At 53.2% G+C, this 25426-nt stretch overlaps 2 protein-coding genes across 5 annotated transcripts in view; one reads left to right on the forward strand and one right to left on the reverse strand.

The window, feature by feature from the left end:
• Positions 1 to 1790: 1790 nt before the first annotated feature.
• Positions 1791 to 20323, forward strand: CHERP (calcium homeostasis endoplasmic reticulum protein). 3 transcript variants are annotated; one of them, XM_011366880.2, is made up of 17 exons: positions 1791 to 1912; positions 2222 to 2395; positions 5732 to 5916; positions 7048 to 7185; positions 7487 to 7638; positions 9232 to 9376; positions 9470 to 9559; positions 10811 to 11066; positions 11852 to 12027; positions 13318 to 13753; positions 15070 to 15308; positions 16310 to 16443; positions 17169 to 17255; positions 17668 to 17811; positions 17906 to 18022; positions 18501 to 18595; positions 18863 to 20323. In XM_011366880.2, exons 1-17 carry the CDS (start codon positions 1888 to 1890, stop codon positions 19054 to 19056), a joined length of 2787 nt encoding a protein of 928 aa, XP_011365182.1. In that variant the 5' UTR covers positions 1791 to 1887; the 3' UTR covers positions 19057 to 20323. The 3 variants fall into 3 exon arrangements, with proteins under 3 accessions (XP_011365182.1, XP_011365183.1, XP_011365184.1); XM_011366881.2 differs by having other exon boundaries at positions 9265 to 9376; positions 18863 to 19197; XM_011366882.2 differs by having other exon boundaries at positions 18552 to 18595; positions 18863 to 19071.
• Positions 17950 to 25426, reverse strand: part of CUNH19orf44 (chromosome unknown C19orf44 homolog) — a 9530-nt gene continuing 2053 nt past the window's right edge. The window contains exons 2-6 of one of the 2 annotated variants that reach the window (XM_023534542.1): positions 24574 to 24988; positions 23649 to 23744; positions 22277 to 22434; positions 20851 to 20929; positions 17950 to 18084 (exon numbers count right to left, since the gene is read on the reverse strand). In XM_023534542.1, coding sequence (XP_023390310.1) covers positions 20858 to 20929; positions 22277 to 22434; positions 23649 to 23744; positions 24574 to 24763 — 516 coding nt within the window. In that variant the 5' untranslated portion in view covers positions 24764 to 24988 and the 3' untranslated portion in view covers positions 17950 to 18084; positions 20851 to 20857. Of the gene's footprint in view, positions 18085 to 20850; positions 20930 to 22276; positions 22444 to 23648; positions 23745 to 24573; positions 24989 to 25426 lie in introns of both variants that reach the window. The other variant, XM_023534541.1, reaches the window with a different exon arrangement.

Consider the following 25426-nt stretch of genomic DNA (forward strand, 5'->3'; position numbering starts at 1 on the left):
ACTCAGTGATTATATTTGAAGTCCACCAATAAAAAATGTTATGGGCATTTTTCTCTTGGGTTATGTAAGTACCTACATACTATCCTTGATTTTGCCTCTTGGCCCACACCACAGCCTATAATATTTGCTCTCTGGCCCTTTAGAGAAGTTTGCCATCCCTTCTCGGCCTTTTGGCTAAGATCAAATATAGAAGTTTGCCAACCCCCAGCCTAAAGCAATATATCTGGCATACAGGAGGCAATCCCTCAGCCTGTCAGGAGAAATTTTATAACAGTGAAAAAGAAATAGATCTAAAATACACGTATGCGGATTTGCATAGAAGATAGGGGCAGTTGACCAAGTGTCAACTATGGCACCCAAGAGGGTCAGGTTATGGAGAACATTCAGTTTGCGTTTCTATCATTTGCTGCTGCTTGTTCTCTTACCCCACAACTACCATGTTAACTTCAACCTCGTGAGGACGAAAATAGGGCCACATGCTAAATCCGACAAGCTCAAGGGAAGCCCGTGTGGTGGGCCTTACAAACTCATACAAACTCAGAGACTGAAAGTAACCACGTAGGATGGTTTGAACATAAAAATTCGTAACTAAAAGTGAGTCGTGATGAGTCATCTCGTCCTAGACCAGTAGCTTCCTTCACGAAGGTCAATCTTTTCCTTAAATGAGCCTGTCTGTCTTTTGCATCTAAGATAACAAACCTTTGAAATGTCAGAGTAATCTTTTCTAGACCCCTTCAGGACACAACCACACCTGAGCACAGACCACAGAACCCCTCATTGTTATCTTGTTCCCATCTCGAGCTGTAAATGTTAATTATTAACTACCCTATACCCACCAATGTAAAAGAAGTGTTTCTCTATTTTGACTTTTTGGCCAATCCCAGAGATTTCTTCCATCCCTTTGTTTTCCCTTGCCCCCTTAATCTACCACCAGTGGATTTCATGAAACCCTCCCTTCATCTCTTTTTATTCTAATGTATAAAATAAGCTGGAAAACTGCCCTTTCCCAAAGCATTTTCTCAACCTTGAGATTTTGCTTCCCAACAATTATCATCAGTTTGAGTCATATAAACTCAAAAATTCTCTACAGGTTTGGCTGTTTCTTATGTGGACACTCATTTTAAAAGCGATGTCATTGTCCCTTTCAGGAAGAGCCACAGTCTAGCAGGCTGGGCACTGAAGGTCGTGGGTGCTCCTTCCAGGCTGCTTGGACAAACAACTGCGCAGAAACTACGCGAGTCCCAAAGAGGAGGCCAGCAAGAATGGAGGGTCCTGGCCCCAAAGTTTTCCTTACCAAAGCGTTGGGTCAAGAGAAAGCAACCAAGTGGGAGGATCTTTTGAATCTCACTAAGCCAAGCCCGGTGCCTCCGGTTCGGCTTCCACTCCCGGGGCTGGCCCAGAAGCCTCCTGTACGCATCTCACCTCCAAGTCTTTTCGCCGCAGCCCCTGGAGGAGGAAACACAGGCCCCCGCCCCGACCCAGTCAAGACCTCCCTAGGACTCTGGGCCCGCGGAGAACGCAGCCCGCAAGCCTTCGGGCTGCGAAGTGCGGCTGGGACGAGCCCCATGTACGGATAACGGCCAGCGGTCCATACTACTCTAGCCTATCGGAGGAGGCGCTAGACAAGGGCCCATTTCGCGCCTGCGCGAAAAACTCCTGCGCATGCTCATGCTAGCCCCTCCTGAGCGCTAGGCTTCGCTCAGCTTCTTCCCGCCCTCTTCCCACTCTCACTTCCGGGGTTTCCGGGCGACAGCCGTAAGTGGCGGGCGGAAACACCCCGCGAGGCCCGTCGTAAACGGCTTCCTCGCGCCACTTCCGGCCGGCTTCCGCAGACGGCGTTGGTGGGGGATCGTGAGGCGCCGGAGGTCGTTCACGGCAGCCGGAGCCATGGAGATGCCGCTGCCGCCCGACGGTGAGGCCCAGCCCGAGTTTAGAGAGCGTTTCTCTCTCCCTGGAATTCCCTCTCGGTCCGCCCCGCCTCCCGGGGTTCCTGGGACTAGGAGGGAAAGAGGCGCGGCCTCCCGGGTTCGCCTGCGGCCTCTCTCACGGGTCGCCGCATTCCCGGCGCGCTTGTGGCCCCTATCGGGACCCGTACAAAGGCGGCCTCTGCGGAGCCCACCCCAAGGGACCCCGGCCCGGCAGACGGGGGCTGGGGCGTCAGGGCCCCCGGATTTGGGCGGTCTTCGCTGACGCCCCGCGTGGCCTTTTCTCCGTTCTCCAGACCAGGAGCTTCGAAATGTCATCGACAAGCTGGCCCAGTTCGTGGCTCGCAACGGGCCCGAGTTTGAGAAGATGACGATGGAGAAGCAGAAAGACAACCCAAAATTCTCGTTTCTGTTTGGAGGCGAGTTCTACAGTTACTATAAGTGCAAGCTGGCGCTGGAACAGCAGCAGCGTGAGTCTTCTCCAGCTCTCGGGCCGCCCCTTCGAACGATTCCTTTCTCTGATTCCAGTGCGGCCTCTGCCACAAACCGCCTTCTTTTGGGTCGCATGCTCTTTCTCTGAAAATAAAGTAGCTCAGAATTCATGATCCCTTCCGCCGTGCTTAGGGCCCTGTGTAATGGAGAACAAGGTTATCGATCCTCCTGGGCTCAGGATCGGGGACTCTTCTGTTGTTTTGCCGAGGTGATGATAGAGGTCAGCGGAAGTGTTTTCCAGGGAGGAAGTGATAGGGGGCTGGACTGGGACCCTGGACTGTTCTATGCTGGAGCATAGAACACGTATAGAAGAGAGAAGGGTTTGATCTGGTGTGGAAATGCCAGGGGAACGTTTGGCTTTTCTACCCCAGGCCAGGGATTCTTTCGCCTATTTAGGTTTGAGATGGAGGTGGAGGAGATCAGCCACATGAAATTGTAGGTGAAATGTTGTATGTGCTTATGTGTCTCTGGAGTGATCATTCCTTGACCCTGGCACACCAAGTTTAAAACCCCTGCTACCGGCAATAAGAAGCCATGAGAGAGTTTGAAACAAGGTGGGGGTGGTCAGGTTTTTGTGGCCGGGCTAGAGGGAGCAGGAATGGAGGCTGGGACCAGTGAGGCCAGCAGTGGGATGAACGGAGCATTTGACAGTAAGGTCTGAATTAGGTCAGTGAGTTGAGTCTGAGGGAGTGGGCCAGGGGGCAGGTGGAGTTAAGGGCTTGTGTACGTGAACTGCGAAACCAGGTCGATACTGATGGCATAACCAGGAAAGGGAGAACAGTGCTTTGGCTGGAGTGATCATGAGACGAGAGCTGCTTCTCTTGGCAAGGGGAACCCACTCACCCCACCCTACAGTGTCAGAAATCCAAAGCTACTTGGGCCTTGGTGCCATAACCAGAGAAGGAGAAGGTACTTCTAGTAGGGGAAGATTGGGGCTCAGGAAGTGCTATCTGCAGGAGATGATATTTAGCTAAGAATAAAGGGTGTGTCAGAGCTAGCCAGCTGGAAACTGGGGAGAGAAAAGTGTGTAGGCAGAGCAGAGCCTTAGGAGGGGCTGGGCAGTAGAAGAGACAAAAGCTCAGGGTGGCCGAAGCCCAGAGAAGGGGTTGGTTCTTGGACTGGCCCAGAGTGAGGGCGCAGAGTAAGGAGGGCTGGCTTGCTACGGATTTACAAATTCTTTCAGGAGCTTTGGAGGTCTCTTGAAGGGTTTCAGGTCTGTTTCCTAGAGCAGTGTTACCACTGTAGAGACTGAGCTTCAGGACTCTTCTAGAATAGCATTTTGTAAACCCTGGTGCAGGACCTGTTTTTGGTGTTTTGTTTCTTAAAATTTTCATTTTGTTGTAGAAAGTACATCTTTGCAAATACAGTAAAAATGTGAGTCGTGAAACATCAAATTATTATCAAAGTGCCAAAACGCTTCCTACACCATTTCTGTACTGGTGTAGTCTTAGTATCGCCCAACTGGTCCTTGGACCACACTTTGAACAGCACTATGGCATCCATGTGGAGAAGGGGCAGAGGGGACAAGACTGGATGCAGAGAGACCAGTTTCCAGGATGATTCAGGTGACAACAGAGTCATGGCAGTGACAGCACGGACATGGACAGATCAGAATGTGATTTAGGAAGCTGACTTGACAACACGGGATGACTCGTTAGTGTGAAATGCAAGGGAGAGAGGAGAGCATGTATCTTCTAGGTTTCTAGCTTGGGTATGTGGGCATAGCCATGCCAGCCACAGATCAGGAGCAGGGCTGAGTGGGGTAGGAGCATGGAGCAAAAAGAAACTCATGCTTGTGTAAGGTGCTGTGGAAAGCCAATGGGCTTTTTAGGCTATAGTTAGGTCCAAAGCTCGAGGAATCCAGGTGGAGATGCTAGATTTAACAATCATGATGTGCAGATTATAATTGCAGCCACAGAACTATATCAGATTCCCCTGGGAGCTGCAGAGAGCAGACATCCCAGCATTTAAGGGTCAGAAAGAGAGAAAGGGGTTGTGGGGGCAGCCACACAGGCCAAGTGATACAGGGACCTGAGACGTTACTATCAGGCTGAGTAAGGATGTCCCTGGTGGCCATGGGGATAGGGGTGGGTGGCCCGAGCCAGACTACTGTAGCATGAGATAAAGGAGATAAAGTGGAATCTTGGTTGTAAAATTGTTGAGGGGCATGGGATTAAGGGAAAGTTTTTTAGAATGGGAGCCAGGTGTCTTTTAGGTGTTGCTGGGGAAGAGGGAGAAAATGAAATGAGAGCAAGAGAACAGATTTGCTGAAGAAATATACCTAGGAGGGTGGAGGGGTGGGCGTCCAGAGACAAGTCAGGGAGGTATCCCAGAGGGTGCCCTTGGGTGCAAACACCAGAAGGCCCAACCAAACCTAAGCAGTTATTCTGTTCCCCATGATGCGCCTTGGGTGGGACTCAAGAAGGCTCCAGCAGTGTGTTGTCACGTTCAGACCAGACAAGGCCCAAAGGCTGCTGAGGAGGCCATTTTATCCAGCAACCCTTCCCCTCAGAACCCCACTCCCTACCCTGTCCCTTCTCATCCACACGTCCACCCCGACTCAGTCTCCTGTCAGTGGGATGGGTGTCCCATGCTGGCTTAATCCGAATTGACCCCCGAATGTTGAGGACTCCCCCTTACAGTCAGGAGAAGGAAGATGAGGGGCAGGGTGTCAGGGGCCACATAATGTGCTTAGGGGTGCTGGCCTGCTCCTGCTGTGGGACCACAGATTTCTGGGCTCACTGGCCAGAGTCAGGTAGCTTTGATGTCCTGAAAGTGAGGAATAGATTAGGGAATGGTGTCAGAGGCCAGAGATAGCTTCCGAGGAGGCTGGGGGATTAGGAGAGAACCCTTGGGGTGGGGCTGTTTGTCCCACAGCGGTTGTGGCCTGAGTTTAGCATCAGTTCAGGCCTAGGTGAGGTGGAGAGGGTGGAAGAGGTTGGGCTTGGGATTGGTCTGTGCCAGTGGACATTGAAGACTGACAGCGTAGGCAAGATAGTGGCAAGATGACAATCCTGAGGTCTACAAAGAGAAGATGGGCACAAAGGTGGAAGGTGGTGGATGGGACACAGGAAGGGAGTGGGGGCTGGGCCCTGGGAGATTGGGGGAATGAGGGCGGGGAAGGAGGGCCAGACTGGGAGTGAGGGGAGACTCTAGTGGGGGTGGGGGTGGCTTCAGCATAGTGCAGAGATCTTGTGGTTGGTGAGTGTAGGGAGGGGAGCCCCTGTGGCCTAGAGCTACCCAAGAGGTGACTGATGGAACACCTAGACCCTGGCCATCTTTTCACGGGGCCACTTTTCCTCTTCTCTTGCCAGTCATCTGCAAGCAGCAGGCCCCAGAGCTGGAGCCGGCCACGGCTCTGCCACCCCTGCCACAGCCCCCGCTGGCCCCTGCAGCACCCATCCCACCGGCCCAGGGAGCCCCATCAATGGACGAGCTCATCCAGCAGAGCCAGTGGAACCTGCAGCAGCAGGAGCAACACCTGCTGGCCCTCAGACAGGTACAGAGCCTGCTCCTCCTCTTCCTTCCCACCTACCCGCTCTGAGATGGGTGTCCTGGGTAGGCCAGGGCCCTCCCCCTCCTCCTCTTGGTCCTAAGGTTGGTACCTGGAGCTCACTCTCTTCTCAGTTTTTGCATCTGCACCTCGAGACTCAGAATAGCTGAGTAATGAGTCAGGAGGACTTGTTACCAAGCATCATCGCTGAGGACAGGGCCACCTAGGGCTCAGTGCATGTCAGCCATCATCATTCCAATGCTGTCATCACCCATGGCATGTTTAGCCCAACCCCTGACACTGGACAGAGTTGCTTCTCATTTCAGTGAAATCATCCCATGAGCTCTTAGCTGAAGTGGACCCCTAGAAGTAGGACTGCATGTTAGAAATTGTGTAACAGAGAATGCCATGTGACCTTTGGTGCTGTTGGCACTGGCTCCAGTTAGCCAAGTCACCCCCAAAGTGTTGTGGGGAAGGACCTTTCTGTCCTGATACTTCACAGTCTTATACTTTGGCCAAATACAGTAGGATGAATCAATAAGACATCTGAAATACCATCCCCAGATTTATTACTAGGTTTAAGACATAAAATATTGTCATATTGCTCATAACAAAACATGCTAGATCGCTCGCCCTCAGTTTCCAGACAGAGCTCGTCATAGGCTTGGTGGTCTGGCCTCAGCCAGCCCTGAGCTGACCACTTGTCCCCACAGCAGCACTGGATCTCAGCTATCTCTCAGTTTGCCAATCTAGTAGGTGAAACCCTGGTGTCCTGTTTTAATTTCCAATTCCCTGGTTGCTAGTGAGGTTGCTCTCCTTTCTCCTGAGTAGTGACCATTTATATATCCACTCAATACTGTCTGTTCACATCATTGGTCACTTATACTGATGAATTGGTCTGCAGAGTTTCCTTATTCTTTATTCCTCTGGTCTTAATCTTTCCATGTGTCACCTGGAAGTCGGGGGTGGACATTGTCTCTCCCTGTGTCATTTCTTGCTCTCTTGTCTGCCTGCTCTGCCTGCTTTAGCCATGACTGCCTCAGATGTGGGTCTCAGGCTGCAAGTGTGAGGGACAGGGCCTCCTAGTGCTGGCGGTGGGGCACTCACAGTCAGTCTTGGTCCTGCCTGGCCTCCCAGGAGCAGGTGACGGCGGCTGTGGCCCACGCAGTGGAGCAGCAGATGCAGAAGCTTCTGGAGGAGACCCAGCTGGACATGAATGAATTTGACAACCTGCTGCAGCCCATCATTGACACATGCACCAAAGACGCCATCTCGGTGAGGGCGCGTGGGCCTGGGTGGGCAAGGTGTGCCGAGAACCTGGTGCTCTTTATAGGTGGGAACCTGCTGAAGCCCATCTGGGCTGGGGCTGCTCTAGGGGCACCCTCTCTGCCCCTGCCCTTCTGTCTTGAGCACCTCCAAAAAGGAGAAGAAAGTCAGACAGGGGCCGCAGCGTGCAGCTGAGCCTTGGGTACCACACCTTCGGCTGTGCCCTGACCTTCCCCACTTCCCCCGGCACCTGTCCAAGCTTGGGCTAGGGGAGCCCAGCTTCGCTCACCTGTCGCCCTGGCTATTACAGGCTGGGAAGAACTGGATGTTCAGCAATGCCAAGTCCCCGCCACACTGTGAGCTGATGGCCGGCCACCTCCGGAACCGCATCACAGCTGACGGTGCGCACTTCGAGCTTCGGCTGCACCTCATCTACCTGATCAATGATGTGCTGCACCACTGGTGAGGGCTCCTCAGGCCCTACCCCCTCCTGCTCTTTCCGGCCCTCACAATTGCTGCTCTGCACACAGTAGCTTGGCCTGCCCTGGGATGGGGGTCACTTGTCCAGAGACTCTGAGGGAGGGTCGATCTGAGCCACAAGCCCTCCATTGGGAGGACACCCCCACCCCTATCCCTTGGCCCTTCCCTGGACCCCTCACCTCACCTGGGGCCATCATTCTTTTATTCCTTACTCTCCTAGGGCAGCTTCTAGTGTCTTTCAATGTCAGCTGCCAGCTTCCTCTATTGATAAACATACACATCCCCAATCACCTGACTGCCCTGCTTCAGGGTCCCTCCTGCAAGGTTCCCTTTGTTGGTCCTCTGTCTCAACCCAATGAGTTCAGCCTCCCACTCCCTCTGCCCTCCCCAGACCAGGCCAGTGTTTACTTCTGCATGGCTTCTTTGGTGTCTTATGAGAAAGATTAACTTAAGGAACCAGACGCCTGAGCCAAGGCAGGCCCAGGGTGGGGACAGCCAGAAGCATGCAGTGCTAATGAGGCTGGTGTGTGGCTGCTATGTTTGGCTTTGGGCTTGGCCAGCTGAAGGGGACGGTGCCCATGAGGACAGCATAAACTGACCTGCCTCCGTCGGTCCTTTACCTTGCCCCATCTTCTGCCGCACATGTGTCCCAGGTCTCCACCCTCCACACCCCATGCCACACCCGGCCCCTCCCTGCATCATCATTCCTTTATTTCTCTGCTTTTGGGAAATAAGTAGCCTCTTGGAACCTTCTCTGCCTTCCTGCTTCACCCACTGCTCTGCTGACTCCAGGGCAGTTCTGCAGAGATAGCACTGTCCTGTCAGTCCTCCAGCCACCCGCCCTGTCCTCCTGCCTGGACTGTTCTTATCCTGACCTGTTTCCTGGCCCCGGGCACTCCTGTCCCTGAGCTCCCTCATGAGCTCAGTGCTGGGAGGGTTTCTAGCCACTCGCCTTCTGCCCCATGTTTTTCTCTGAGAAGTGACAGATATGCCACCCAGACTGCCACTGCCACTGCCACTCTGGGGGCCCCATGCCACCTCAGTGCACACCCGCAGAAGCTTTACTCATTTATACTCCATGTGCCCATGGGAGGATATGGGGACAGTCTGCCTTATCCTGCCAGCCTCAGGTCCCCAGTGCCAGGCACACCCGGCACATTTCCTCTGCTTCCTGAAACTTGGGGCCTGAGCTGGGGTTTTCTGTATGCATGGGGTGACAATGCTGAGTGAGGCCCCATGTATAAGACCCTGAGCCCACAGCAGTCCTGGCCTGATCTTTGAGAACAGTGGGGTTTTCACAGGTCCCATGTCTGTCCATCCACATGCCACCCCAGGAAAGAAGGGTTATTTTACAAGGAGACCAGGGTGACAGGCCTTGTTCTGAAGGTCCCCAGCCTGTATTCTTTCCCTCCTCCACCGCCGTCCGTCTGTCCCTTGGGCCCAAGTGCCAGCACAGGTCTCGTGGGGAGCCTAGCCCTCGTCCCAGCTGGGTTGGGGGCCCATTCCCTGAGAAGGCAGAGGGTGCTGTGGCTGGAGCCGCGATGGTAACGGGCGCGTGGCCGGGTCCCGCCCCAGGGCCCTGACGCGCGGAAGGTCTCTCCCTCACAGCCAGCGCAAGCAGGCCAGGGAGCTGCTGGCCGCCCTGCAGAAGGTCGTGGTGCCCATCTACTGCACCAGCTTCTTGGCCGTGGAGGAGGATAAGCAGCAAAAGATCGCCCGGGTAAGTGGTGGGGCCGGAAGGGGGCGGGGGAGGTGGTTAGGAGCTAGGGGACACTTTTCTCCTGACACAGCCTCTTGTCCTCCCCATGTCCAGCTTCTGCAGCTATGGGAGAAGAATGGCTACTTCGATGACTCCATCATCCAGCAGTTGCAGAGCCCGGCCCTGGGGCTTGGCCAGTACCAGGTGAGTGCTGCCACCTCCTAAACCTGGGGCCCCACTTCCTCTGCCTGGGCTGGGAGCTGCCAGTGGGCAGTGACTTCAGAGTCCAGGTGGCATTTTCTAAACAGAGCTCCCAGATGTTCCTCTGGGATCTTGGCGAGCTTTGGGGGCCAGGGTCTGAGCAGCGGCTTTGGGGGCCCCGTCGCATGCATAGTGAGGGGTGAGCCTTCCCAGGTGAAACTTTTCCTAGCACACTTGTGACCCAGTTGCCTGATTTAGGCCCTGCTCTCAGGGTGTCGTTGGTCCGTTTGGTCCTCCAGGCATGGGATCATGGGATCCCATGGGATCATGAAGAGACCCTGATGTAGTCTAGGCTGCTGTAGCTATCACCCAGTGCAGTCAGCGCTCCCCATGCATGTCTGCTTCTACTCTGAGGGTGTGTCTGCCCAGAGGATAGGCACAGGGCAGGGAGGGTCTCTGTGGTCTCATCTGCTGTGGCCCCAGCACCACATCATCATGCACAGCTAATGGAATAAAAAGCACAGCTCATACTCCTTTTGAGGCTGGCAGCCCTGGCTGAATGTCAGGCACCGTATACAGGCCACCTCCCTCAGTGAAGGTCCTAAGCACCATCCTCCCCCCAGGGAGCATGCTCTGATGCTCAGAAACAAACGAAAGTGCATTCATACTTTCTCTAGACCTTACCCACTTTTATATGTGTTAAATAAAAGTGGATGCGTACCGCCATACCACAGTGACGCCAACTGCTGAGTTTGTAATAGTGACTCATGTTTACTGAGCCCCTGCCGCACAAATCCCTTTTACTTGTCATTTCACTGGCTTCTCCTACAAAACCTCAGAGGTTAGTTCTTATGATGTCCCATTTTACAGATGAGAAAACTGAGGCTCAGGGAGGTGGTGACTTGCTCAAAGCCAGGCAGTGAGTAAGCACAGTCCATGAGTGTGTCCCAGCCATGTTTAAAGTCCATGCGTGGCTGTCCAGGGCATGCTGTCATTGCCTGACGTCAGTATCAGGGAAATTCTGAAGTTCACACTACATCACCGAGTTTCCAGTTAGATTCAGATGCTCTGGTTGTCAGGATCAAGCTGTTTTACATTATAGTCGCCTGCCTGCTCCAGGCCTCTGGGCCTCACTGCCCGTGGCAGCACCCCAGCTTCCTGGTGTTTTCCCAGTATTTGTCCCTGTGCTGCTCCAGAAAAGGTGGGCCACGAGGCACTCGCGCTGAGTGCCGGCCGCCCTTCTCTGTCTGTCAGGCAACGCTTATCAGTGAGTACTCCTCGGTGGTGCAGCCAGTACAGCTGGCCTTCCAGCAGCAGATCCAGACCCTGAAGACGCAGCACGAGGAGTTCGTCAACAGCCTGGCCCAGCAGCAGCAACAGCAGCAGCAGCAGCAGCAGCAGCAAATTCAGATGCCGCAAATGGAAGCTGAAGTCAAGGCCACGCCACCACCCCCTGCCCCGCCGCCGGCCCCAGCGCCCACCCCAGCCATCCCGCCAACTACCCAACCTGGTACGTGGTCCCCTCAGCACCCGCCCTTGAGAGGCGGCCCCAGAAAGCAGCTCCCTCCCAGAAAAAGGGCTTTGGTTTCTTGTTTCGTAGTCCTAGGCCAAATTCTATTTGGTTTAAGGCTCCAGGCCATGAGATTTCACAGGTAAATAAAACAAAACCCTTACAAGCCTTAAAAGCCGGACAGTTCTGTACAGACCACCCCAGAGAACAAGGAGAGAGGAAAGCTGCCCAAATCATTTTTCGAGACCAGGCTATCTTTCACACCAATGGGCAAGGACAGGGGAAGAATTAAAAATGTAATCCAGTATCACTTCTGAACAAAGATGTAGAAGTACTTAATAAGATCTTAAAATGTGAAATTCAGCCCTGTATTTTAAAAATGTTTCATGACCGAAAAGGACATTTCCCAGGACTATGTAAGGATGGCTCAACACTAAAAAAATCGAATAAAATAACAGATCATATGGGAAGAAGAGATTTTTCAACTAGATACGTTAAAGGTATTTACTAAAATTCAGCAGTGATAAAATTCCTTAGCAAACTACAGTCAACATAGTAGAAGTAAGATACTGTAAGTTTTTAGACAAGAAGGGTGTCTTGTGAAAGGGCAGTCTCCCCCTTCCCGCTGCCTTCACAGCGGCGATCAGTTTTCAGTGAGATCATGAAGCAAGGATTTATCGGGAAATAAAGCCCAGCCTGGCTGCCCGGGTGTTTGGTGAAGACCGTTCTGGGCAGTGCCTCCTGCTGCCAGGGCCTCCATTAACTGCCTTCTTGCCTGGCTCCAGATGACAGCAAGCCTCCCATCCAGATGCCTGGCTCCTCTGAGTACGACGCCTCGGGGAGCGTCCAGGACCCTGCCACAGCTGGCCCTCGGGGTCCTGGGCCTCACGACCAGATCCCACCTAACAAGCCCCCATGGTTTGATCAGCCTCACCCCGTTGCTCCTTGGGGCCAACAGCAGGTATTTTTTGTGGGGGTTAGTGGGTGGCTTCTGCAGGTTGTGGGGGGCTTTTAGCAGCTTGCTGGGAGACATGTCTGCAGTGGGGTCAAAGCTGGAGGACTGGGTGTGATGGCCTGGTCTTACTGAGGTGCAGAGGGTGGGTGGAGTGAGAAAGGCAGGACTTGACCTCCACCCCCGGGCTTCGATCAGTAACGGAGGTCCCCATGTGAGTGCCAGGAAATTCACACAGTTAAGTACAGCAGTATGTTCTCTTTTTTTCCTTTTTTTGACTGGTTTGACTAGCAAAATGTCAACACCTTGTACCCTGGAAAGAACATGGCACTCTTGTAAGGAAAGAGAAGGTCAGAAATGTCAGGTTGGCAGCGTTTTCTGGGGCTGAGACACTGGTCATTTCTGCCCGTTTTCTTGAGGTCAGAAACTTCTAGACCAGGGTAGGGGGCATCTCATCCAGCATAGCGTGACTGGGAGGCTCACCAAGCGTCTGTCCCGGGTCAGCAGTCCGCAGTCGGAAGCTGTGGCCTGGCCAGGCCGTGTAGTGTCTTACATGTTTTGAAATAGTTGGCACATTTAAAGTCTGGCTTCTTGGCCTCTCTTGAAAGACCCGAGGGTCTGGTGGCCTGGGCCGGCTTCCTGGTGATAGCAGTCAGCAGAATTAGCCAACTGTGACCCTAGGGATAGGCCCTCTGGGTGGCCTCCGCTGGGCCTGTCCTTCCTCAGCCCTGAGTGGGTTGCAGTCCCGGCTTTAGGTCTTCAAAGCAGCAGCTGGGTGAGATTGAAATCGACTTCAACCCACAGAAACGTGTTTTCTGGGGTGGGCCCAGCAGCAGACCCTGAGACAGAATGAAAGGACAAGTAGTTTTTGTGGGAGATGACCCAGAGGACAGTGCAGGGGAGAGAAGTGACAGAAGGGCCACATCAGGGTGGGTGGCCACCATGGGCCCCTGGGGCTCAGCTACTCCCCACGTACTCTGGAAGCAGTGGTGGAGGCACCTCTGTAGCATCCACCAAGGGGCAGGGGGTGTTCGGATTCCCGGCACGTGGCACCTGCGTGCTGACCCATAGGAAGCCATTGGCCAAGATGCAGGTGCAGCAGTTGGAAGTTGGGTTATCTGCACAGGTATGAGAGGCCAGTGGTGGGGCCAGAACAGGTCAGTAAACGAGGCACCATGGCCTGCCCAGGGTAGCACCCAGCGGACCATCAGCCTGCAGTACTGGGCAGTGCAGAGGCCGATATCTGCGGGGTGCTGGATGGGCCTCATGAGCCGCTCGTGTCTGCTCTTTGTCTTGCAGCCTCCCGAGCAGCCGCCTTACCCGCACCACCAGGGTGGGCCACCCCACTGCCCACCCTGGAACAACAGCCATGAGGGCATGTGGGGTGAACAGCGTGGGGACCCTGGCTGGAACGGCCAGCGTGACGCGCCCTGGAACAGCCAGCCTGACCCCAACTGGAACAGCCAGTTTGAGGGCCCCTGGAATAGCCAGCATGAGCAGCCACCTTGGGGTGGTGGCCAGCGCGAGCCGCCCTTCCGCATGCAGCGGCCACCGCACTTCCGCGGGCCCTTTCCACCCCACCAGCAGCACCCACAGTTCAACCAGCCACCACATCCCCACAATTTCAACCGCTTCCCACCCCGCTTCATGCAGGATGACTTTCCCCCGAGGCACCCCTTTGAGCGGCCGCCTTATCCTCACCGCTTCGACTACCCCCAGGGCGACTTCCCTACTGGTGAGTGCATCGTGCCCTTGGAGGGGACAGTCAGCAGTCCAGTACACACAGCCCTCTCCTTCCCCTGGTACCCAGAGAAGTCCAGGTCACCTGCCTGGAGGAGGCACCTGACAGATTGGCCTCCTAAGCTGGCTGATGGCGCTGCTGGTGGTCCTTGGTGTGCATGTGGTGTGTTCTAAGTCTAGGTCACAGCCAGAGTCATGGGATGACAGAGAAGCCCAGCTTGGGGTCTTGGGGAGATGGAGAGACAGGAGAACAGGCTGGCAACTTAGTTTTCAGCACCAACCACGCATTAAGCTGTAGAGGTGTGACACCCTGGTCCCTCTTCCCACATACCCAGGAATAGGGCATCATCGTGTGTCTGTCCTACAGATGAGGGAAGACAGCCTCCAGAAGGAGAAAGAAGCCCCAGGGCAGCAGGCAGTCAGCAGGCGCTGAGTCGAGGGCCCACACCGCTGTCAGGGTCCTCTGTTCCTTCTTGCAGTTTTCATCAGCTTCTTTACTGTTTTGTTTTGTTTTTTCCAAAGAACCTTTAGTTTTGTCAATTTTCTGTTTTAAAATTTTCATTCCTACTCTTACTGCTTCTACCTTTATTTTTAAATCCACCTTTAGCTATAAATTTAGCTCAGAGACTACTTAGCACAGTTATTGCTCATGTTAGGATCCTGGGGTAGTTGTGGCAGAGTCCCACAGACTGGGCGGCTCCAGCAACCGACATTTACTGTCTCCCATTTGGGAATTCTGAGGTCAAGGTGTCGGCAGGGTTAGTTTTTTTGAGGCCTGCCTCCTGGGCTTGTAGATGGCCACTTTCTCCCTGTGTCCTCACATGATCTTCTGTGTGTCTACATCCTAATTCCCTCTTCTTATAAGGACTCTAGTCATACTGGATTGGGGCTCACCCATATGATTTCATTATGTTACTTTTTTAAAGGCCCCGATATCTAAGTGCAGTCACATTCGGAGGTCTTGGGGGTTAGGACAGGGGTGACTTTGTGAGGGGATACAGTTCAGCCCATAACGTTGTTTGAGGGGTCTGATTTCCCTGCAGTTCCTCTCACTCACAAGGTCCATCAGGTTCTGTTGTGGGTGCAGGACAGGCCCCTCTGAGCCTCAGCTTCTCCCCCCCTCGCCGCATCACCTGAGCAAAGTGGTGTGAGAGAAGGTGCTGAGCAGAACTGCCCTGAGAGTGGGTGTTGATGTCCTTGCCCCTGAGCCCCTTTCTGCTGATAATTGTCACGTGGGAGATCACATCTGAGCCCTTGATACCACCCAGCTCATGACTTCCTGCAGGCCTGAGACAAGTTTCTGTTTTGCAGAAATGGGACCCCCTCATCACCACCCTGGCCACCGCATGCCGCATCCTGGGATCAACGAGCACCCGCCCTGGGGGGGGCCCCAGCACCCTGACTTTGGCCCTCCCCCCCACGGCTTCAATGGGCAGCCCCCCCACATGCGACGACAGGGCCCTCCCCACATCAACCATGATGACCCCAGCCTTGTCCCCAATGTGCCCTACTTTGATCTCCCCGCCGGGCTGATGGCCCCCCTTGTGAAGGTAAGGTCTGCGGAGAGCTCGGGCCAGTGCCTCTTTCTCCATGTGAACAGTTCACAGATGGAACCCATTTCCCATAGATTAAAATAACTGCTTCCCCAGGCCCCTTCCCCTCATTTCCTCCTTCCCAGTGAACTTGACCAAGCCAGTCATTGAGAATGATCCTGAGCCAGTGTGCTCCTCACAGACTCATGTGTTTGCGTTCCTGAAGCGGCAGCAGGAGGGGCCCACAGCCTCTTGCTCCCTCTGTACCTCCCTCCTGGTTCTGCAGGTTTAGTACCACTTGGGGCAGGCTGGACTGGGCACGAGGTACGGGTTCTCAGTACTGGCCTTGGAAGCCACCTTGTCCAGGGGCTGATGACAGAATGATATTTCAGGAAAGGGACGGTCTCAGCTGTGCCTGTGGAGAATGTGGGACTCTGCAGGCCGGGGAGGGGGACATGTGAGGGGTGAGGTGAACGAGGAGCCGGGGCTGGGGCTCCAAGGGCCCTGCTGATTACTGCCCCTTCTTATGCGCTCTGAGCTACCATAGACTGGCCATGGAGATGGGTCTGCCAGTGTGTCAGGGAGCTGGAGGCAGAGGGGCCAATGGGATGAGCTGGTTTTTGGGTCAGGCTAAGGTTGCTGTGACTGCTGAAGGGCCTGCAAGGGAGGTGATGGGGCCCCGAGTCAGAGTTGGGGGTATAGGGCAGCGCCTCTAGACAGGGAATCTGGGATCCACAGTGTGTCTCAATGAACCAGGGGCTCTTTCCGTCACCTAAGCTTGCAGGCTGCATCTTCTGTCTACATTTTCTGAAGAACTCTTTGGCTTTCATGGGCCTCAAAAGAACCCTCAACCATCCTATTTAGAATGTGGCTGAGCTCTACTGGAGGTGGGCCTTCCAAGAAGGGCAGGGTGAGCCTGGACACCAACCCAGGCTCCTGTCTCCTGCCCCCGCAGCACCCTGGGTGGGCCTTACAGGGGCCCTGGCAAGGTACGGTGACAACTGTATTCTCCACTGCAGCTGGAAGACCATGAGTACAAACCTTTGGACCCTAAAGACATCCGCCTTCCGCCCCCCATGCCACCCAGCGAGAGGCTATTGGCGGCTGTGGAGGCCTTTTACAGCCCGCCCTCCCACGACAGGCCCAGGAACAGGTACTAGACTCAGGGAGGTCTGGCTGTGGGGCCAGTGATGGGAGGGGAGCCTCTGTCCCACCTCGTGTCTTGTCTTCCTACGAGTTTGCTTCACAAGAAAGACTCTTACCAGCCATACCTTCTGCCCAGAGTGAGGCCCAGGGGAGGAGTGTGGTGTCTCTAAGAGAAATCGCCAGTCTGCGTTAGAGGGTTTATTTCTTCCCGGGCTATGGCTAATGCATGTCACATTGTGGCCCTCGATGAAGGGCTTTTCTTAGACGTGGCGTATTATAGAGGCAGCTGGCTGTTGCACACCCAGGCTTTGTCACAGTTTCCTCGGAATACCCTCCCCCAGCCATCTGATTGCCAATCTAGCGGAAATTGCCTCCTGTGCCATGCTGGGTGCAGGTGTGCCCATCTGAGTCAGAGCTCCTGGTCCAGTTATGGTGACCACAGGCCTAAGACCTTCCTCAGCCATTTCTTGAAATAGCAGTGTGGAAGGGCCTGGGAGCCGGGTGGAGCTAGACACATGTCCCGACCTACTTCCCGGCGTGTGGCCTGGCCTCAGCTGGCTTCCCCATCTGAGAAAGGGTGGCCCATGCTTGGCATCCTCTCTGAATGGGGAGGGAGGCTGCACACCTGAAGGCCTGGTGGCGGTGCTTACTCCTGACGAGCTTTCCCCAGTGCCCTGCAAGGGTAGGGAGGCAGGCTGGCATGGTCACACGGGGGTCACCCCTGTCTTACAGTGAAGGCTGGGAGCAGAATGGCCTCTACGAGTTCTTCCGAGCAAAAATGCGGGCCCGAAGGAGGAAAGGCCAGGAAAAGAGGAACAGGTGAGGCATCCCTGCCATCTCCTGTGAAGTCACCATGCCTCCCTGGCTGCGTCAGGTCCCGAACCAGACACACTGTCATGTCACGTGCTAACACATCACCCCACATGCCCTAATACGGGCAGCGGAAGCCAGGTCTGGCCTCTGCCTGGGTCTTGGGTCTGGTTTCCTATGATAATGGAGCTGGGACCTGTTCTTACAAGCCTGAGTTGAAACTTGAAACACCAGCACAAGAGAAGTTTGCTGTTATTTATTCACCAAGCTGTTCAGGAACACCATACCCTGGTGTGAATGTCATGTCCGTGCTCTGACACGCGCCCCTAGGGTCCTCCCAAAATCTGGGGTGGGGGCGGTGGGCTCAGCCTGTCAGGGAGCTGGGAAGTGCCAGCTCTAGCTCACCAGCTTTTCCCTACAGTGGACCCTCAAGGTCTCGGAGCAGATCCAAAAGCAGAGGGCGCTCCTCCTCTCGTTCCAACTCGAGGTCCTCCAAGTCGTCTGGCTCATACTCAAGGTCGCGGTCACGCTCATGCTCCCGTTCATACTCCCGCTCCCGCTCCAGGTAGGTAGACACCCCCTTTCAGAGATTAGGGCCTGAGGCTTCTCCATGGTCGCTGGACTGACCCATTGGGCTCTCCTGTTGACTCTCCCTGCAGGAGCCGCAGCCGATCCCGCTCCTCAAGAAGCCGCTCGAGGTCCCGCTCCCGCTCCAGGTCCAAGTCGTACTCCCCAGGGAGGAGACGTCGGTCGCGGTCCAGGAGCCCCACCCCGCCGTAAGATATCTGTCTTAACTGTCCAATGATCCGCTGGTAGTGCTGGACCCTCTGAGGCTTTGCTGTGAATATTGAAACGTTTCATTAGAAGACGTGCTCAAGATGGCCCGTGCTGGGTCGGTGCCTCAGGGACCCAAGTGCTAGCATGGTGACAGTGGCACCTCCTTTTCTCACACCCTGGTCTTTTTTATGGTCACATTGTAAAGCCTGAGACAGTGGCTGGGCTCTCTTTCTAACTATTTTAGGGGTTCAGTGTGACCTGCCCTTGCTGCACAGTGTGGGACAGGGACCATCATCTTAGGGAGCCCCTTTATCTGGCTGGCGAAGAGGATGAAGAAGAATGGTAGAGACACAAGTGTGTGTGTCCATCCTATGCTGTGACCATTCACATAAGCCACACGCTGTAACACTCTGAGAATTTCCATTCCAATAAATGTACCAGCTCTTTTTTAAGAGACGTAACCTGTCTTAATTTTAGTTCCTCGGCTGGTCTGGGTTCTAATTCAGCACCTCCTATACCTGACTCCAGGCTTGGGGAAGAGAACAAAGGACATCAGATGCTGGTGAAAATGGGTAAGGTTCCGTGGAAGATGAATGACCCACTCTGGGCTTTCGGGATCGGGGGTGATGGAGTCAGAGCAAGTTCCAACTTACCACAAGATCTGGAATGAGGGCAAGCCCGCAGGGTTCTGCTGGGCATTCTTTATCAGCTTTACATTTTTAAACTGCATGTTTGCATGTTATCTCCTTAAATGCATCCCTACTTAACTTTATGTCAGGGTAAAGGCATCAGTTTCAGCTTTTGTGGGTTGTAACCACTTGCCCCTCTTTCTTCCTAAGGCTGGAGTGGATCTGGTGGCCTCGGCGTGAAAGAGCAAGGGATTCAGGACCCCATCAAGGGAGGGGACGTGCGGGATAAGTGGGACCAGTACAAGGGTGTGGGCGTGGCCCTGGATGACCCCTACGAGAACTACCGCAGGAACAAGAGCTACTCCTTCATCGCCCGCATGAAGGCCAGGGACGAGTGCAAGTAGTTGTGGCAAGGAGCCATACCGGCACCTTGGCCCTTGGGACCTTCCTGGCTTATTGGCGGTGGAAGATGGTAGGGACAGCTCGGTTCTCACACTGCCTCCATCTCTGGGGAGCAACAGAAGAGGATGATGACCACAGCATGCTGAGTGACCAGTGCCATGCTCAACTGCATGGGAGGTCTAGGCCCCACCTGCAAACCAGCTCCAACGTAGAAGCAAGATTCACATGAGGAGATGCCCTAAGCTCGTCCCCTGGACAGTGAAGCAAGAAACATGAGCCCCTCACCCCCTGGATGAGAATCCTTAACACCTGAAGGAGCAAATGTTTCCCATCTCCCCACAGTCAGATCTGAGCCTCTGCTTAAACCAGCAGGCTTGTGTGGAAGTAACCCTGGGCACGCCTGCTCGCTGCCCAGGCTAGGGGCGCAGCGGGCCAGCTCTGCCGCCTGCCCGCACTGGATATGTCATGACAGAGATCAGGCCAGGCACTAGTACTGCTCACTCTTTAAAAACGGAACAACAAAACCTTGATTTGCAAAGCTGAACAGGGCTTTCGTTTTTACTCCAAGTGGTTTAGTTTTTAAAAAAAAAAGAATATTGATCTAAGATGATCCCCAGTGAGATAATTTGAAACTTGATTCCTCCAAGACATTGGTCCTTAGTTCAGTTACTTTAGTTGAGTATCTTTTTTTTTTTTTTTGAACATTAGCCATTTGCTATTATCTGCAGAAAGAAAAGGCTCTAAGGAGATGGATCTGAGGTATCTTCAGGTCATGGAGTGACGCCCCAGAAGGATCTGTATCCTTAGCATCTACTTGTGTTTTTTCACTTAGAGGAACCCCAACACCAGCACTTGTGTGCGACAGCCCATTCAGACCCAGTGTGGGGAGCAGCCACCGGCCATGCCTCCTGCTCTGTCACTTTTCTTCTCAACCCCCCCTCCCCATGAGGGGAGGTGAGGCCTGAAGGGAGCCACCTCTGCTGGGAGCCTTGGAGTGACCGCACCAGGATTGGCCGTACTTGGCGTCTACGGGCAATGGGGTGTGGTACCATTTATTTGTACAGAAACATTTTTTGAAAAATCCTTTAAGATGGCAAAATCCTCTCCAACTTTTCAACCTGATGTGATAAAATATTTGATTTTGTTCTAGGTTTCCCGTAGCTGTGAATTGTTTAAACGCGTCTGATTCAGGATAAAGCGTAAATGTGCTGTTAACAATTTCTTGTGGATTTTACTGTTTTGCCTTCAAATAAAGACTTTTTTTAAAGACCTTTTTCTCTGTGTGTTGATGTCAGATGTGTGCTCAGGCTCTGCAGGGAGGAGGTGTGTCTCGAATGTGGACTTCATTTGTGTTGTGGGGTCGGGTCAGAAGTTCTGCCTGAGGTCTCATGGGAGTCCCCAGCGTGGACCCCTGGCGCTGTGTCCTCATTAGTGAATGGTGCTTCTCGTCCCATCTACCTCAGCTCATTGGGAAGCCAGTACCTGGCCAGGTGGAGCAACTCCACAGGCTCCAGACAAGCTGGCATCCTCTGTCCTGCCATGAGTGATAATAGAGCTCAAGCCAGGTTCCATTTCCACTGGCCTGTGGCGTATCTTCTCGGGTGCTGGGCACACCAGGGAGGGGGCGCCAGAAGGGATCAAGTGCTCAGAAAAGGCTAGAGCTGGGATTCCGTTCAGGTGAACCGTGGGTACCACTTGCCTCCCCCCAACCCCTACCGAATTTCCCCTTAACACTAACGTGTCTTGGCTGGTGTACTGGACCAGCTTGTTAGATCAGCCCACAAGTCTAGCCTCACCTGGCGTTCACAGCTCCTTCTTCACCTCCTCCAGAGCATCCTCCATGGTCAGCGGGGCAGGCCTGTGGTGCTTGATGTACTGTGGGGCAGAGGACAGACAGATGTGTCACCACAACCACCTCAGCCTACTGAGGCTTTGGGTGCTGAAGATGGTACCTGTCTCCAGTGGCTCCTGGTCAGGCTGACAGAAAAGGTAGGATGCCATGTTAAATGCTATGGAAAGAGAAGAGGAAAGATAAGCCCTGGCTGAGTCTGAAAGGATGAATGACTGCAGTTGGGGAGAAGGGCCTGGGTGCCACTCTCAGAAAGTAGACAGTGAGAAGCCATGGTGGGCTGTAGGTGGGCAACGTGGTCAAATCACCTCAGTCTGCATGCAATCAACTGATGGACGTCCAAAAGGAACAAGTTAAAGGACCCTACAGTGCAATCAGCAAAGTCCAGGATGTGGGAGACTGTCAGACAAACCCCCTGTTTTCTTCAAATAAACTGCAAGAAAACGAGAAAGGGGAGGTAGGGAAACATAGACCAGTAGTTCTCAAAGTGGGTCCCCAGTGGGACCCTGCTGCCAACAGAACCCAGGTAATCACAGCCCTGGTGGGGGGGTGGTTGGACACTGCTCAGGTCTGAGAACCGCTGTTCCAGTTGAGGCTTAAAAGCAGACGGTCTCAATGTGCAAACTGTCTGGGTCCTGATGAAAAAATAGGAACAAAGTGTCTGCCTTTTAATGAGACAAGTAGAAATCTGAACACTGGATATCCAACAGTATGAAAAAAGTTCATTGGGTGTTGGTATGATAATGGTATTGACTTTTTTAAAAGTCCTCATTTAAAAATACACACTGAAATATTGGTAGATAAAAATGCAGACCAGTTCATATCGTATGCCATTTCTATTCAAAAACATACATAATGTGTATAATATACCTATTACATTGCAACATATTTTACATATTGTGTAAAATATATATTACGTACATATACATAAGTTATTTTACATAAGGAAAACAATCATCCCTGAAATTACAGAGGACTTTATAAGTTATACATCTCTAGTTTTTATAAAATAACATCTTGTGTAATCAGACAAAAATTAAATTTTTGAAGGGAAAAAGCAGTGTGACATCCCTTGCGCTTTGGCCCATGGGACTGAGAAGAAAGGCCCTGGCCTGGTGGCACTAGGGAAGGGTTTGTGAAGGGACGGCACCCCTCACTGAGGAGAAAGTCAGCCTTGGACTGAGGTCACTCAGAGCTGCGCCAGCTTCTGAGGCTGGCTGGCTGTTGGTGCCCCGTCCCTGCATGGACTCTTGTGGACAAGAAGAAAACAGGCTCTTTCCTCTAGGACAGAAGGTGACTGGGCCCTCTTGTCCGTGCTGCCCTGGGCTGAGTGCCCTCCCTCTTCCCAGAAAGGGTAGCCGGGCTGTGCTCACCTCTTTGGCTTCCTCCAGGGTGTGGTAGTGGAAGGTGTCATGGTCCAGGGACTGTAGGAGGGATCTGTGCAGGTGCCGGCTGGCCTCGATGAACTGCTGCGTCAGGCTCAGCTGCTGCTTTAGCATGTCATTGAGCGCCAACACCGCCGGGCTGTAAGCTGTCAGGGCTGCCCCCCACGATGCATCACTGGGTGGCCCCCAGGCCCCTGTCCGCCCACCAGTACCCTCAAACCCATCAGCGTCAGCTATTTTGGGCCCACATGCCATGCAGCCTCCGCCCTCTCGGCTATGTCTGGACACTTTCTAGAAGTGTTGCCACCTTGGGAAGTAGTGAAGGCTTCGCCCATTCCTTGTCTGTCTCTAGTAAATGAACTGCCTTCTCCTGACTCTGGTGTTAACCTCAGAGCTGTACTTCTAGAAGGCTCCGCTCCCAGGCAGAAACAGAAGGCTTCGTGTCCAACACAAAGAAAGGTTAGTAAACTGACACCTGTATTGTACAAGTGCACAATGTGAATCTATTTGACATGACTGAACTGTACACTTAAAAATGGGAAAGAGGGTAATTTGACAATATGCGTGTTGAAACAAAACTTTAAAAAATACAATTAAAAATAAAATTTTAGTACAATAAAAATACAATTCAAAATAAAACTGCAAGTGTTAAAAATGATCCTTATTAAAACTACATAGTAACAGTAAAAAATCTTTGAGGTTGATGTTTCTAAAAATCACATTTTTTAAAAAGCTATAAACATTTGATATGTTACAACCAGTATATTTTAATATCATTTTTAAAAACGAAGAATTTTTTTAAATGAAGTTAAAATGGGGAAAAAAAATAGCAGGTACTAGACAGATTCTTGCTGGTATATGAAGCATCAGTGGCCCCATGGGGACCTGGCAGAGTCTGGGCTCCCTAAGGTGGCTGTTGGGTGCCTTCCTCTTGCTGCAGATGGGCTGGGCCTCCCCAGGACCCACGACTCCCCTAGACTCAGCAAGGAGGCCAGGGCCCCATCCACCTGGCTGGCTGCCTCGCATTACTGGCTGAGTACCTTCAGGGGAGAAATGTGTAGAGATTCCAGACAAAAAGGCTCAAAGGGGAACACAGAAAATTAAAATAGCCCTGTTGGGGTGGAGGACTTTGAAGTGTGTTACTTTTTGTCCTCTTTTGTCCGACATTGGTGTCCTTTGGGGAGACACTCAGTTTGTCATCTGGGGTCCAGATGACAGCTGCCTATGGCTGTGACCGTCCCCACCAATGGATTCCCCGGATCCAGCGCTAAAGCAGGGGGCCATACCTCCAGGGGTGGGTGTGGATTTGCAGGTAAAATGCATCCAATTCACTTCAAGGCCCCCCAAGCTGGGCTGTTACCTTCTATTGCATCTGCACTGACGACATGACTGGCGATGGGCTCAGGGTCCACATAGGCACTTCCCAGGGCTGGCCCAATGGCCGCCACGCCAGCCGCTGTCCCAAGGACAAAGGGGGAGGAGGTGAGTGGCAGGATTTGGAACGATGGCTGACATGTGGCTAAGCCCCTCAATCCAAATGAACTGATCAGGGAGAATCATACCCCTCTGCACAGTCCAGGAAGAATCTCTGTCTACACTATGGGTGATGTCTAGACAAGAAAAGGGAGGATGGTATTTAAAGGAAAGGGAACTTTCTGTCCAGAAGAGCCGAAGTCGATGCTGGAGGTAAGAGAAACGTCTGGAAAGTCACATCGGGCATGATGAGACGTGTCGCTGGCACCACAGAGGAGAATCCACTGAAACACGCTGAGCTCAGATAACCATCTAGACCAGTAATGTAGCAGCCCTGGGAGGCCCTATGCTGGGGCCCCACGAGCTGCTTGAGGACACACTATCCCAGAAGGCAGTTCCCGTCTCAACACTCTCCCCAGACTCACCCCGGGCCCTGATGATGTTTAGGGCCATGTCACTCTTTGGTGGCACTGTCCTGGGCACTGCAGGATGTTAAGCAACATTCCTGGTCCCCGCCCACTAAACTGTCACCCAGCTGTCACAGCCAAAAATGGCCCCAGACCTTACCGATGTCCCCAGTTGAGAACCACTACCTCAGTCTTTGATTCTGGTACCTTTCAGAATGTCTGAGATCTCGGAACTGACAATCAGAAACAACTGGGACAACTAACTGCTCTTCCTCCATGAGAGAGGAAACCGGGGTTCCCCCAGCTGGTTAATGACAGCCCAGCGCTCCCAACCCTGGGGCTCCTTGTCACACTTCCAAGGATGGCCTGCGCCTTCCTCCTCAGGCCCTCAAGCCACATGCTTACCCTTCATCCACTGGTAGGCGAAGGCGGGGTCGAGGGTCTGCACAGCCGTCTCCTTCACGACTCTTGGAACATCCCTGGCCCGCTTTTTTCGAGACACGCGTGTTGGCAGGGGACGATCTGTCTTCAGGCTTTCAGAGAGTTCAGACAAAGTGGCCAGCGTCCTATCTGGAGACTCCTCAGTATGGGCCATTGGCTCAGATGCTGTCAGACTTGGGGATACGTTGAAATCTTCTGAGTAAGCCGAACTCACTGTGCTGGCCGTGGTTTCCTTAGACGCTGGCCTCAGGCTGGAAGCGTACTGGGACCCAGCAGAGGAAGCCAACGACTCACTCAGGTGCTCTGAGACCTCGCTTCCCTTCGGGGGGCCCCTGGCCCAGGGGCTTTTGCTGTGTGTCTTTTCCCTCTGACCTTCTTTCTAAATGAAGGATGGCAGAGATAACTGGAAAGTGTTTTCCAACGATCGACATGCTCTGAATACCACTGCCTTAGAACGAGGTGCAGGGTGCCCTTGGGGGCCCGGGAGGCAAAAAGTCCACACTGGTCCTTTATTAGATTTGGACAGGCTGAGTATTTGAGCAGGGCTCTTGAAACATTTCAGCCCGGGGCTGCTACATTTAACACAGACAGTGCAACTGTGTAGGGGGCACATGGGTGAAATGTTAGTATCATTATTATGTATTATTAAAATATGCCTTTGATAGTGAGCTGGTGACTAATATGGCAAGAATCACAATAGGGCACTGGAATGGGTCAGGCAGGTGTTTTTACAGGGTGGTTTAAGTGGGACCGGCTTTAATTGTCTGCTGTATTAAGTAGCTTTAGCTTGTTGCCACCTAAGTCAGGGTCTCTCTTG

Source organism: Pteropus vampyrus, unplaced genomic scaffold (genome assembly GCF_000151845.1).
Source record: "Pteropus vampyrus isolate Shadow unplaced genomic scaffold, Pvam_2.0 Scaffold126, whole genome shotgun sequence".
Lineage (NCBI taxonomy): Eukaryota > Metazoa > Chordata > Mammalia > Chiroptera > Pteropodidae > Pteropus > Pteropus vampyrus.

What these genes read in the sequence shown, in the direction of transcription:
- CHERP (XM_011366880.2), top strand. Translation starts at nt 1,888, where the DNA reads ATGGAGATGCCGCTGCCGCCCGACG. An exon ending in CACGACAGGCCCAGGAACAG is followed by an intron (nt 16,444 to 17,168) that starts GTACTAGACTCA and finishes CCTGTCTTACAG; the next exon opens with TGAAGGCTGGGAGCAGAATG. An exon ending in TCCAGGAGCCCCACCCCGCC is followed by an intron (nt 18,023 to 18,500) that starts GTAAGATATCTG and finishes TCTTAATTTTAG; the next exon opens with TTCCTCGGCTGGTCTGGGTT.